Below are 15,000 nucleotides of genomic sequence, written 5' to 3' on the forward strand. Positions count from 1 at the left end.
TGGGGGGGGGGGGTGCTAGTGGAGTATGAAGCCCTCTGTATCGCGAATGTCAACGGGGTGGGGGGGGGGGTGCTAGTGTAGTATGAAGCCCTCTGTATCGCGAATGTCAACGGGGGGTGGGGGGATGGGGTGCTAGTGGAGTATGAAGCCCTCTGTATCGCGAATGTCAACGGGGTGGGGGGGGGGTGCTAGTGGAGTATGAAGCCCTCTGTATCGCGAATGTCAACGGGGTGGGGTGGGGGGGTGCTAGTGGAGTATGAAGCCCTCTGTATCGCGAATGTCAACGGGGTGGGGTGGGGGGGTGCTAGTGGAGTATGAAGCCCTCTGTATCGCGAATGTCAACGGGGTGGGGTGGGGGGGTGCTAGTGGAGTATGAAGCCCTCTGTATCGCGAATGTCAACGGGGTGGGGGGGGGGGTGCTAGTGGAGTATGAAGCCCTCTGTATCGCGAATGTCAACGGGGGGTGGGGGGATGGGGTGCTAGTGGAGTATGAAGCCCTCTGTATCGCGAATGTCAACGGGGTGGGGGGGGGGTGCTAGTGGAGTATGAAGCCCTCTGTATCGCGAATGTCAACGGGGGGTGGGGGGATGGGGTGCTAGTGGAGTATGAAGCCCTCTGTATCGCGAATGTCAACGGGGTGGGGGGGGTGTGTGCTAGTGTAGTATGAAGCCCTCTGTATCGCGAATGTCAACGGGGTGGGGGGGGGGTGCTAGTGGAGTATGAAGCCCTCTGTATCGCGAAAGTCAACGGGGGGGGGGGGATGGGGTGCTAGTGGAGTGCACGCGTCTCAAACAAGCCTAGTTTGTTTACTAAATTGCGGCGCACCTTGGTGGGCGGTACCCTGGAAGGAAATCTCTGCGTGAGAAATACAAGGTGTGGCGTGTGAGCGTGTGAATGGAGTGAAATGCGTGAGACTTGAGAGCTCTGTAACTATAATGATCATATCAAGGTGCGCCTGAACCTCACTGAGCTGAGGTTATGTGAGCCTCTCAGGAGAGAGCTCTCTTCCACCTGGTTGGAGAAAAGCTCTTTAAATTCGTTAGCATAGCTAGCTAACCAGATGCTAACAACAGATCGCCACTGTGCTTACAACTAAAGACACAGCCACGCAAACACTGCGGCATGTGTACGGCTCCTTATGGGTACTGCAATATCTGAAGAGCTGGAGCGGCGTTCCGGTGCTCTCCGTCAGCACTCCTTTCAGACGAGACATAACCACGTGAAGACCTATGGTGAAAACACGTTAAGCTCGTGTTGTGTTCAAGGAACCTGTCATTGGCCAGGAAAAACAGGCACTCGCTTGTTTAATTATTTTGCGGTCTAGATTTCTTCTTCTTTTTTTAAGTGAGAAGTTGTCCGTCCGTCTGTCCCCAACCCCAAAACGAAAACTCTTCGGTTCTCCACGAATTACACAATTCACCCAAATCAGCGTTAAATAACGGGAGGTGCCGAAAAGCGACTAATTTGCATGCATGTTATTAAACAGCAACATACACTTTAATCTGTCTAATATGTTCGCTAGCTGTTAGTGTTGTTGCATAGCAACCACCTTGCACTATTTTTCGTGCAGAAGGCAACGGAGGGACTATTTTATTTTGAATATCATTATTTACTAATAAAAACTATTTAAATTAGAGTGTATATTTTTCTTTCATATTGCCACACTTGGTAGCCGTTTTATAAAAGCAATAGCTCACTTCAGGCCGTGGTATATGCTCATTATATCACAGCTAAGGGGCGTGGTTTAACCCCTTTAGCTGTGATATAATGAGCTTATACCACGGCCTGAAGTGAGCTATTGCTTAAAGAGCAACTTCCAGGTTAAAGACACCAGTGAATAAATGTGTAGGAAAATGATGAATACACTAGATTTTAAAAAAGATATACAGAAATATACACTACAGTGACATCTGGCGTCGTTTTAGTAAGACATTTTCACTTCCGCATAAAAAAGCCTCGGCACGTGACCTCCCGCGTGTGACGTAACACGGGGGACACAAGGGGGAGAGCGGCCGGTGTAACGTATTAATAAACATGGATCCCAATGCTAGTTTCGACACAGAAGACACAGAAGAAGTTGAACATGAATATTCAAATGCATATGACGGACCACAACCTTATAATGATGAGCCTGCTAGGCGTCCAAGAGACCAGGAGCAGCCAAGGATTAGAAGAAATAACGGCCATGGGAGAGAAATGGAGCTGTGGTGTGAGGAGAACCAGTGGAGAACAGAGCAGCTGTCTTGGTGAGTGACCGGCGTTAGCTACAGAATGTTAGCTAACGTCACATCACAACATTGTAAAGTTAGCTATCATATATCAGGCTATAACTAACGTAGCATTGATAATATGGTAACGTTACTGGCAGGACTGTTGATACTGATCCATAACAGAAACTAATGCGCGAGTATCAGCCGTATCTCTCGTTACCTAATGCAACTCCACACTACGGTGCTGTGTACCGGAGGAGAGAGAGAGATACGGCTGATACTTGACGATCTGGCGGAGAAAGGTTGTGGAGCCTCCGTTGATATGCCGTTGTAAATGGCTTGATGGAAAGCAGGTGTGTAGTCGGGGAGGGTGCACAGCTGATTGCAGCAGGTGAGTGGAGGTTGAGCCGGGAGCCAGGAGTGACAGCCACCACGCACACACAAACAACACAGACAGGGGGAAACAAACACAAAGGAGACGGCTGGAGCAGTACAGCCACCACAGGGTCACCTAATGCAACTCCACACTATGTCTACAGTGCCGTGTACCGGAGGGGAGAGAGAGAGAGCAGTGAAGGGGGGGGGGGGGGGAGAGAAGTAATAGGGTTTCCTGATAAAGCTGTGGAGAGTATGTGCTGCAGGGAGGTGGATGCACAACGCACCCAGGAACCAACGCTAGCTCCGGTCCTTTTTACTGTGGACTCGATGTCCTGACAGGCTGGAGTTTGTGCAACCTGCACAAACACAATACTGCACCATGATTACAAATGGTGGAATACAATGTAAAACTACCGAAAAATACCAGCTCACTAAAACACAACCGCTCTACTCAACGCAACTACTAACTATACCCGCGGTCAGAGAGTGGAGATGTGTCCCCTGCGTGATGTAATATGACGCGTTTGAAGTATGACCTTAAAAAAAAGCCGTTTTTAAGAGCAGAGCTCAAAATTGCTCCTTTCCCTCTGAATTCCTTATGTCTCTAAAACATATCAAATCCTGCACTCACTTTTTTAATTGTAATTTTCAAGCAAGTTTAAGAATAAATGTAGAAAAAAAAATACCTGCAAGATGCTCTTTAAGTTTTCTCTACAAACTCTCACTGCCTGTCTCACTGCCTGTCTCACTGCCTGTCTCACTGCCTGTCTCACTGACTGTCTCACTGACTGTCTCACTCACCGATGCCACACTTCCCACAGATGAGGATCCTGTTTTCTGATTGGCTGTGAGAGTGTGTCTCTGCCTCCTGACACACGGAGCAGCTAGGCTCCTCCCCCGGCACGCCAGCTGAAATGTGATTGGACAAAGAGTGTGAGTGACAGCCAGAGGGGAGCGTTGTCTACTTGTCTGTCTCTCTACCTGTCTGTCTCTCACCGTGTTGGATATCCTTCCAGAGGACCCAGAACTTTGAGTTGTCTTCAAACGTGACGAAGCAGCTCAGCCGGGGGGGGCTCACCTGTCAATCACAGAGAACGTACATCAACCAATCACACACAGAGAACTTACATCAACCAATCACACACAGAGAACTTACATCAACCAATCACACACAGAGACTTACAGCAGCATATCACAGCACAGAGACTAGGCTTGTTTGAGACAAGCGAGACCTGCGCAGACCTGCGCAATTTCGATCAACGTCTTGCTAGTGCGTTGCATGATGGTTCGTCATTTTGTCCGACTTGCTCTGGAGGCTCGCCCACATGAGACGTTGAAATCTCGCGGGACAAAGACGCCCGCAGACTTGAGAGCGAGGCGGCGCAGTTCCTCTCCACGGGCTGTGGAAGCGGAATGCTTGATGGGAGACGACTCGCTGGTATCTCCAGCTGAGCGCTCATTGGTGGGTTTTACCCCGTGCTGCTGATGAAGCTCTCCAATTGGCTCAGCAAAAGTTTGTTGTTGTTTTGTGTCAGTTTTACGTCACCACTTCCATTCACATTTTCATCATTGTTCCACAATGTTTATCATCATGAAATTAATATCTATATATGTTATACTATACTCGCACTGCTTAGCGTTTTCATACTTTATATATCTTAGCATATTCATACAGACTGTTCATACTGCTCTCAGGCTGCTGTGTGTATCTAGTGTATTCATACACACTGTTCATACTGCTCTCAGGCTGCTGTGTGTATCTAGTGTATTCATACACACTGTTCATACTGCTCTCAGGCTGCTGTGTGTATCTAGTGTATTCATACACACTGTTCATACTGCTCTCAGGCTGCTGTGTCTATCTAGTGTATTCATACACACTGTTCATACTGCTCTCAGGCTGCTGTGTGTATCTAGTGTATTCATACACACTGTTCATACTGCTCACAGGCTGCTGTGTGTATCTAGTGTATTCATACACATTGTTCATACTGCTCTCAGGCTGCTGTGTGTATCTAGTGTATTCATACACACTGTTCATACTGCTCTCAGGCTGCTGTGTGTATCTAGTGTATTCATACACATTGTTCATACTGCTCTCAGGCTGCTGTGTGTATCTAGTGTATTCATACACACTGTTCATACTGCTCTCATGCTGCTGTGTGTATCTAGTGTATTCATACACACTGTTCATACTGCTCTCAGGCTGCTGTGTGTATCTAGTGTATTCATACACACTGTTCATACTGCTCTCAGGCTGCTGTGTGTATCTAGTGTATTCATACACACTGTTCATACTGCTCACAGGCTGCTGTGTGTATCTAGTGTATTCATACACACTGTTCATACTGCTCTCAGGCTGCTGTGTGTATCTAGTGTATTCATACACACTGTTCATACTGCTCTCAGGCTGCTGTGTGTATCTAGTGTATTCATACACACTGTTCATACTGCTCTCAGGCTGCTGTGTGTATCTAGTGTATTCATACACACTGTTCATACTGCTCTCAGGCTGCTGTGTGTATCTAGTGTATTCATACACACTGTTCATACTGCTCTCAGGCTGCTGTGTGTATCTAGAGTATTCATACACACTGTTCATACTGCTCTCAGGCTGCTGTGTTTATCTAGTGTATTCATACACACTGTTCATACTGCTCTCAGGCTGCTGTGTGTATCTAGTGTATTCATACACACTGTTCATACTGCTCTCAGGCTGCTGTGTCTATCTAGTGTATTCATACACATTGTTCATACTGCTCACAGGCTGCTGTGTGTATCTAGTGTATTCATACACACTGTTCATACTGCTCTCAGGCTGCTGTGTTTATCTAGTGTATTCATACACACTGTTCATACTGCTCTCAGGCTGCTGTGTGTATCTAGTGTATTCATACACACTGTTCATACTGCTCTCAGGCTGCTGTGTGTATCTAGTGTATTCATACACACTGTTCATACTGCTCTCAGGCTGCTGTGTGTATCTAGTGTATTCATACACACTGTTCATACTGCTCTCAGGCTGCTGTGTGTATCTAGTGTATTCATACACACTGTTCATACTGCTCTCAGGCTGCTGTGTGTATCTAGTGTATTCATACACACTGTTCATACTGCTCTCAGGCTGCTGTGTCTATCTAGTGTATTCATACACATTGTTCATACTGCTCACAGGCTGCTGTGTGTATCTAGTGTATTCATACACACTGTTCATACTGCTCTCAGGCTGCTGTGTTTATCTAGTGTATTCATACACACTGTTCATACTGCTCTCAGGCTGCTGTGTGTATCTAGTGTATTCATACACACTGTTCATACTGCTCACAGGCTGCTGTGTGTATCTAGTGTATTCATACACACTGTTCATACTGCTCTCAGGCTGCTGTGTGTATCTAGTGTATTCATACACACTGTTCATACTGCTCTCAGGCTGCTGTGTGTATCTAGTGTATTCATACCCCTCACTGTTCATACTGCTCACAGGCTGCTGTGTGTATCTAGTGTATTCATACACACTGTTCATACTGCTCACAGGCTGCTGTGTGTATCTAGTGTATTCATACACACTGTTAATACTGCTCTCAGGCTGCTGTGTTTATCTAGTGTATTCATACACACTGTTCATACTGCTCACAGGCTGCTGTGTGTATCTAGTGTATTCATACACACTGTTCATACTGCTCTCAGGCTGCTGTGTGTATCTAGTGTATTCATACCCCTCACTGTTCATACTGCTCTCAGGCTGCTGTGTGTATCTAGTGTATTCATACACACTGTTCATACTGCTCACAGGCTGCTGTGTGTATCTAGTGTATTCATACACACTGTTAATACTGCTCTCAGGCTGCTGTGTTTATCTAGTGTATTCATACACACTGTTCATACTGCTCTCAGGCTGCTGTGTGTATCTAGTGTATTCATACACACTGTTCATACTGCTCACAGGCTGCTGTGTGTATCTAGTGTATTCATACACACTGTTCATACTGCTCTCAGGCTGCTGTGTGTATCTAGTGTATTCATACACACTGTTCATACTGCTCTCAGGCTGCTGTGTGTATCTAGTGTATTCATACACACTGTTCATACTGCTCTCAGGCTGCTGTGTGTATCTAGTGTATTCATACACACTGTTCATACTGCTCTCAGGCTGCTGTGTCTATCTAGTGTATTCATACACATTGTTCATACTGCTCACAGGCTGCTGTGTGTATCTAGTGTATTCATACACACTGTTCATACTGCTCTCAGGCTGCTGTGTTTATCTAGTGTATTCATACACACTGTTCATACTGCTCTCAGGCTGCTGTGTGTATCTAGTGTATTCATACACACTGTTCATACTGCTCTCAGGCTGCTGTGTTTATCTAGTGTATTCATACACACTGTTCATACTGCTCTCAGGCTGCTGTGTGTATCTAGTGTATTCATACACACTGTTCATACTGCTCACAGGCTGCTGTGTGTATCTAGTGTATTCATACACACTGTTCATACTGCTCTCAGGCTGCTGTGTGTATCTAGTGTATTCATACACACTGTTCATACTGCTCTCAGGCTGCTGTGTGTATCTAGTGTATTCATACACACTGTTCATACTGCTCACAGGCTGCTGTGTGTATCTAGTGTATTCATACACACTGTTCATACTGCTCTCAGGCTGCTGTGTGTATCTAGTGTATTCACACACACTGTTCATACTGCTCTCAGGCTGCTGTGTGTATCTAGTGTATTCATACACACTGTTCATACTGCTCACAGGCTGCTGTGTGTATCTAGTGTATTCATACACACTGTTCATACTGCTCTCAGGCTGCTGTGTGTATCTAGTGTATTCATACACACTGTTCATACTGCTCTCAGGCTGCTGTGTGTATCTAGTGTATTCATACATACTGTTCATACTGCTCTCAGGCTGCTGTGTGTATCTAGTGTATTCATACACACTGTTCATACTGCTCTCAGGCTGCTGTGTGTATCTAGTGTATTCACACACACTGTTCATACTGCTCACAGGCTGCTGTGTGTATCTAGTGTATTCATACACACTGTTCATACTGCTCTCAGGCTGCTGTGTGTATCTAGTGTATTCATACATACTGTTCATACTGCTCTCAGGCTGCTGTGTGTATCTAGTGTATTCATACACACTGTTCATACTGCTCTCAGGCTGCTGTGTGTATCTAGTGTATTCATACACACTGTTCATACTGCTCTCAGGCTGCTGTGTGTATCTAGTGTATTCACACACACTGTTCATACTGCTCTCAGGCTGCTGTGTGTATCTAGTGTATTCATACACACTGTTCATACTGCTCACAGGCTGCTGTGTGTATCTAGTGTATTCATACACACTGTTCATACTGCTCTCAGGCTGCTGTGTGTATCTAGTGTATTCATACACACTGTTCATACTGCTCTCAGGCTGCTGTGTGTATCTAGTGTATTCATACACACTGTTCATACTGCTCTCAGCCTGCTGTGTGTATCTAGTGTATTCATACACACTGTTCATACTGCTCTCAGGCTGCTGTGTGTATCTAGTGTATTCATACACACTGTTCATACTGCTCACAGGCTGCTGTGTGTATCTAGTGTATTCACACACACTGTTCATACTGCTCACAGGCTGCTGTGTGTATCTAGTGTATTCACACACACTGTTCATACTGCTCACTGGCTGCTGTGTGTATCTAGTGTATTCACACACACTGTTCATACTGCTCACAGGCTGCTGTGTGTATCTAGTGTATTCATACACACTGTTCATACTGCTCTCAGGCTGCTGTGTTTATCTAGTGTATTCATACACACTGTTCATACTGCTCTCAGGCTGCTGTGTGTATCTAGTGTATTCATACACACTGTTCATACTGCTCTCAGCCTGCTGTGTGTATCTAGTGTATTCATACACACTGTTCATACTGCTCTCAGGCTGCTGTGTGTATCTAGTGTATTCATACACACTGTTCATACTGCTCTCAGGCAGCTGTGTGTATCTAGTGTATTCACACACACTGTTCATACTGCTCACAGGCTGCTGTGTGTATCTAGTGTATTCACACACACTGTTCATACTGCTCACTGGCTGCTGTGTGTATCTAGTGTATTCATACACACTGTTCATACTGCTCACAGGCTGCTGTGTGTATCTAGTGTATTCACACACACTGTTCATACTGCTCACTGGCTGCTGTGTGTATCTAGTGTATTCACACACACTGTTCATACTGCTCACAGGCTGCTGTGTGTATCTAGTGTATTCACACACACTGTTCATACTGCTCACTGGCTGCTGTGTGTATCTAGTGTATTCACACACACTGTTCATACTGCTCACTGGCTGCTGTGTGTATCTAGTGTATTCACACACACTGTTCATGCTCAGGGTATATGCAGGAATCCTGAAGTCAAATTTAATCCCTTTTAAGACCTTTTTTAAGACCCTTTCCATACATTTTAAGACCTCATCGCAACTTTGAGTTCTAACCGGTTACATTGGCAACACACTTTACCTCACATTTACTATATTGATTGTAAGATAGCAAAACTAAACAGAGTGCAGACAGACTACTGAAGCCTTCTCTCCACATGAACTTCAACCTCTCTGTGAAGGTCAGGTTTAATGCAGTATGCTGCTTTGTTGCTTCTGTACTCTGTGCTCTTTCATTCCAGTAAAACTCCTCAGAAACCATTAGAAACCAGTATTTGACCAATAAACAAAACAATTGACAAAACTTTGAACTATGAAATATGTTAAACTCTGGTGAGCTTCAGCGGGGTAATGCCATACAGGAGCTCCCTCTCAAATACCCAGGGGTTAAATTGGGCTGGGACTGTCCGGGGCTAATCCCTGGCACATAGGACGATGCTCTGACGTCATCACCCTCACACATTTGTCATAGGTTTACACAAAACGATATATATGTTAAGACTTTTCTCGTTCTTAATATAGACTATATTTAGGGTCGATATGTGTTGACTTTACTTTAAAATAGCAGATCTCTGTGACCGGATATAGTTTGGCTTAGTGAACATGTGTCTCTTCCTTGGAGGAGCAGCATCACCCGGACTCCGCAGCTGCTCCGCGGCTCCTCCGTGCAGAGAGCCTGCACTGCAGCGGTGTGTGTCAGCGACGTGCGGTCAGGGGAGGCACGGATTGGTTGATTACTTTTGAGGCGAGCCGCAGCTCGTCTCAAACAAGCCTAATTACATCTGTCAAGCACAGTTACATCAGCCAATCACACACAGAGACTTACAGCAGCCAATCACACACAGGGACTTACAGCAGCCAATCACACACAGAGACTTACAGCAGCATATCACAGAGACTTAAACCAGCCAATCACAGAGAGTTATATCAGCCAATCACACGCAGAGACTTACAGCAGCCAATCACAGAGACTTACAGGAGCCAATCACAGAGAGTTACATCAGCCAATCACACACAGAGACTTACAGCAGCATATCACTGCACATAGACTTACAGCAGCCAATCACAGACTTAAACCAGCCAATCACAGAGAGTTACATCAGCCAATCACACAGAGAGACTTACAGCAGCCAATCACACACAGAGACTTACAGCAGCCAATCAGAGCACAGAGAACTTACAGCAGCCAATCAGAGCACAGAGAACTTACAGCAGCCAATCAGAGCACAGAGAACTTACAGGAGATCACAGCAGACTTACCCTCTGTATCTTGCCCAGGTAGTAGAGCCCATCTGACCAATGACAGAGGACGAACTGTCCGACGCTCAGACTAGACTCGGCCCCCTCCATCAGGCCCCGCCCCCTCTGACAGGCCCCGCCCCCAGGAGACACCTGAGGCTCCATGTCACAGAACACTCCAATCAGATCCTCCAGCATCCTGCAGACAGACAGACAGGCACTCTGTGAGTCAGGAGGTCAGATAGACAGGCTGTCAGTGAGACAGGCTGTCAGACAGACAGGTAGGTAGGCAGACAGACACTCTGTTAGGGTGTTAGGGAGGCGTGTGGTGCAGTGGTGGAGTGCATTGGTGTTGGGATCAGGGGGAGCACAGGTTCAAACCCCACTGCAGTCAGCATGTCATCGTGTCCCTCAGACGCTTCTCCCCAAAGTGCTCCAGTGGGGATTGCCCTCAGTATTGAGTATGTGAGTCGCTTTGGATAAAAGCGTCTAACAAGTAACATGTGATGTAGTAATGTTAGACAGGCTGTCAGAGAGACAGGCTGTCAGAGAGACAGGCTGTGGTTGTGATTCATTCCTGAACTGTCAGGGGGGTTTTCACACACACACACACACACACACACACACACACACACACACACACACACACACACACACACACACACACACACACACACACACACACACACACACACACACACACACACACACACACCTCTCTCAATTCAATAGCTTTATTAGCATGACCATATACAGTATTGCAATCTATACACAAATACATATAAACTGCTCTCTCTCTCTCTCTGCCCTCCCCCTCTCTCTCTCTCTCGGGAAACTAACGGTGTTTTATTTAAAGAGAATAATCCTCACCTTCTTCTCGGGTGAGTGCTCCTCCGGTCCCCGAGCCGCAGACAGACAGGCTGACAGACAGGCGGAGAGGCAGACAGGCTGGCAGGCAGACAGACAGGCTGGCAGACAGACAGTTTACGGTCTCTCGCTCTGATTTCGTGGCGCTGAACTTCAAACCTCCCTCTTCGCCATTTTTTCACTTTTCCCGCGAATCACAGGACGTTTGACGTCACCACCGTCATCACCGCCGTCACTGCTGTCGTCATCACGTTCAGAGCTCCGTTTATTTGTTAATGTATTCAACAACAAACAGTACAGTTTGATATCAATCCGTGTGTCTACCGTCCATGAGTTAGTCTTTATGAAACCAGTAAACGGGAGAGCGTCTGAGAGGCCTTGTTTCACCTCACTAGATGATGTGGCGGGGGGGGCTGATATTATAAACAAGGGGAATCTAGCGATCACAACGAAATATAGATATCTATATAGCATATACAAGTCTCTTTATTTGATAGATAGATTTTTGATTAATTGATTGATACATTTATTTCAAACAAGTAAAATAAATAATTATGAAATAAATGTTGCAGTGCATAGTCATGTAAGAGAAATCAAAAGAGAGAGAGAATTCTTGGCAGTTTATTTATATGTATTTGTGTATAGATGGCAATACTGTATGTAACTATGGTCATGCTAATAAAGCTATTGAATTGAGAGGTGTGTGTGTGTGTGTGTGTGTGTGTGTGTGTGTGTGTGTAAGTGTCAAAACCCCCCTGACAGTTCAGGAATGAATCACAACCACAGCCTGTCTCTCTGACAGCCTGTCTCTCTGACAGCCTGTCTCACATTACTACATCACATGTTACTTGTTAGACGCTTTTATCCAAAGCGACTCACATACTCAATACTGAGGGCAATCCCCACTGGAGCACTTTGGGGAGAAGCGTCTGAGGGACACGATGACATGCTGACTGCAGTGGGGTTTGAACCTGTGCTCCCCTGATCCCAACACCAACGCACTAGACCACTGCGCCACACGCCTCCCTAACACCCTAACAGTGTCTGTCTGCCTGACATTTACAACAACAACAACAACAACAACAACAGCAGCATTAGCAACATAAACAGTGCCACATCTAGTGTTTGAAAAGGAGTGAGAAGAAGTATAATTTATTTAATCTCACCCCCTTGTGTCCCTAAATGATTTATGTAGCTATATCTATAATAATTATAATTTGTATGCATTATTATTGATATTATTAGTATTATTAATCTGCTTTATCTGTTGATTGACATATACTGATATAAACATGTACATACACATACATACACTGATATACATATATGCACACATACATATACACACCTACATACTCACACATATATACACACACACAGTCAAACACCCTCCCCATCCCTGTACCTCGAGAAAATCATTTCTCTGTATTTCCTCTTGAACTGGTTAATGTCTGGACATGGCTTTAGCTCCACATTCACACTGTTCTATTTCGTATATGGCTTCGCCCTCTACGGCTATCGCTATTGGGTAATCCCCCTGCGCACCCGCGCAGCACTGAAAACACTTTTTAGTCCGCGCCCACCCGCGAGGTGGGCCCCACCCTCGGCCTCCCTTCTGGTATAAGTAGGAAGGAGGCCCGACAATCCGCTCCCTCTTTTCTTCAGCAACTTCCTCCACGGTTCACCGTTCGGTTCCCCCCTCCCTCCTCTCCCCCAGACGGGGGAGACAGAGTCGGAGCAGGGTGCCAGGTTGGCGGCCGAACGCACGGTTCTCTTCTCCGCCGCCACAGCGCTACCAGCGATAGGTGGCATTTTAGTGGAACTGCCGGAGATTATTAGCAAGGCGGCTGCCTGCAAAAATCTCCCCGTTCCCCTGGCTCAGGAGAGGTGTGCTCCGGACAATATGGCCGGAGTTTTCTCACGGGTGCAGACGATCAGGAGTGACCCGATCTTGCCATCAGGAGGTTCCAGGAGGGGTCGGTGGCGAACCCGAGGGCCCTGAAGGCTCCGGTGGACACATTGGTTCCCCTCACCAAGGTGGAGGGGTTCACAGATGCAGGCTTCCCAGCCACCCCTTCTCTGGAGCCGAGCCTGACGGCGTTTTTCGGGGTAAAACAGGCCAACTTGATTGCTGGATGGCGTCCTACGTTGGTCGCCCCCAGAGACCAGTATGTTGCCCGCCAGGCCGACCGGGTGCACCAGTGTGCCTTCCAGGCGGCGGCGAACAACATTGCGCTGCTCTCGAACTCGGTGGTGACGCTGGTGGAGCGGTCCACCACCTTGGCCGCGGATGTATAAGGTGTGACTTGTGCCAAAGAACAGATAACTAAGCTGACTGAGCAGAGAACTAACGTGTCAACGTGCGCCAACGCCTCCATCAATTTTGAATGGGTTGACGTAGAATACAGGCGACGTCACGGCGACGTATCATAGGTGCGCTCAAAGTCCGTGCTCACGTGGCGGCGGCCTGGTTTAGAAAGCGCTATCTTAGATATGCGTGTTGATAACGTACGTGTGGATAAGCGCTTTTTATGGCCAGTCAGAAGACGTGCAGCTGCGTTCTGCACTAGCTGCGGGCGTCTAATTGACGCCTGGTCCATACCCGCATATAGAGCGTTGCAGTAATCCAGTCTCGAGGTTACGAAGGCATTAATAACCCTTTCCAGGTCTTTAACAGATAAATACGACTTGGTCTTGGCCAATAGTCATATTTTGAAAAAGCAGGTCTTCACTACGCTGCTGACCTGCTTATCACATTTAAAAGTGCTATTGAAGGTCACTCCAAGGTTCATGACAGAGGGGAGGATGTTTTTATTGAGGGAGCCCAGAATATCAACCTGGGAGGCTGGAGGTCGGGGTCCAGAAAAGATGACCTCGCTCTTGCTCTCTTTGAGGGTGAGGAAGGATGTTAGACGATAGAGATGAGTGACAGGAGGCGGGACGTTCAGAAACTGTTTAATGATCAGCTGATGTTAGACATAGAGATGATTGACAGGAGGCGGGACGTTCAGAAACTGTTTAATGATCAGCTGATGTTAGACATAGAGATGAGTGACAGGAGGCGGGACGTTCAGAAACTGTTTAATGATCAGCTGATGTTAGACATAGAGATGAGTGACAGGAGGCGGGACGTTCAGAAACTGTTTAATGATCAGCTGATGTTAGACATAGAGATGAGTGACAGGAGGCGGGACGTTCAGAAACTGTTTAATGGATCTTCATCAGAAAACATGATATAAACACAGCTGCTGCACAGGGGGGTCAAAGGTCAGCTGCTGCAAAGGTTGGGTCAAAGGTCAGCTGCGGCACAGGGGGGTCAAAAGTCAGCTGCGGCACAGGGGGGGTCAAAGGTCAGCTGCGGCACAGGGGGGTCAAAGGTCAGCTGCTGCACAAGGGGGTCAAAGGTCAACTGCTGCACAGGGGGCTCAAAGGTCAGCGTTTAGAGTCCTCAGTGACTTTAGGGGGGTTTTCATTCTTCAGTTTTTGTTCAATGATTTGCTAAAAAACATTACAAAGCAGATCTTCCTGAGATGTGATCACGTCTACCAGGGGGGGTTCATCACTATTCAGAGGGGTCAGAGGTCAGAGAGGATCGGGGTCAGAGGTCAGAGAGGTCAGGGTCAGAGGATTGTGGTCAGAGGTCAGAGAGGTCAGGGTCAGAGGATCGGGGTCAGAGGCCAGTGTTAGGGTTTCTTGGGGCGGATCTTCATCTCGGTGAAGCGCAGCGAGTACTGCCAGCCGGTCCAGCTGGACCACTCCACCCCGTCAGCGTAGGAGGCGTGGCCTCCCGACAGGTACTGGCCATTCAGGTTGGAGGTGTGGCAGTTCCTGTACCACCAGGCGCCCTGATAGTACGACGCACAGTTGTTCTCT

At 47.0% G+C, this 15,000-nt stretch overlaps 2 protein-coding genes across 3 annotated transcripts in view; both read right to left on the reverse strand.

The window, feature by feature from the left end:
- Window positions 1–11,289, reverse strand: part of phf19 (PHD finger protein 19) — a 28,535-nt gene extending 17,246 nt beyond the window's left edge. For both annotated transcript variants that reach the window (XM_079688802.1, XM_079688801.1), the window contains exons 1-4: window positions 11,131–11,289; window positions 10,282–10,459; window positions 3,585–3,666; window positions 3,390–3,497 (exon numbers count right to left, since the gene is read on the reverse strand). In XM_079688802.1, coding sequence (XP_079544928.1) covers window positions 3,390–3,497; window positions 3,585–3,666; window positions 10,282–10,458 — 367 coding nt within the window. In that variant the 5' untranslated portion in view covers window position 10,459; window positions 11,131–11,289. The remainder of the gene's footprint in view (window positions 1–3,389; window positions 3,498–3,584; window positions 3,667–10,281; window positions 10,460–11,130) is intronic.
- Window positions 11,290–13,351: 2,062 nt separating this feature from the next.
- The window catches only part of LOC307042661 (fibrinogen C domain-containing protein 1-like), a 14,385-nt gene continuing 12,736 nt past the window's right edge, over window positions 13,352–15,000 (reverse strand). The window contains exon 9 of the mRNA XM_079686653.1: window positions 13,352–15,000. This exon is cut by the window's right edge and continues 64 nt beyond it. Within this exon, the coding sequence (XP_079542779.1) occupies window positions 14,811–15,000 (190 nt within the window). The 3' untranslated portion in view covers window positions 13,352–14,810.

The sequence above is a fragment of the Notothenia rossii genome (genome assembly GCF_949606895.1).
Source record: "Notothenia rossii genome assembly, chromosome: 6".
Taxonomy (NCBI): domain Eukaryota; kingdom Metazoa; phylum Chordata; class Actinopteri; order Perciformes; family Nototheniidae; genus Notothenia; species Notothenia rossii.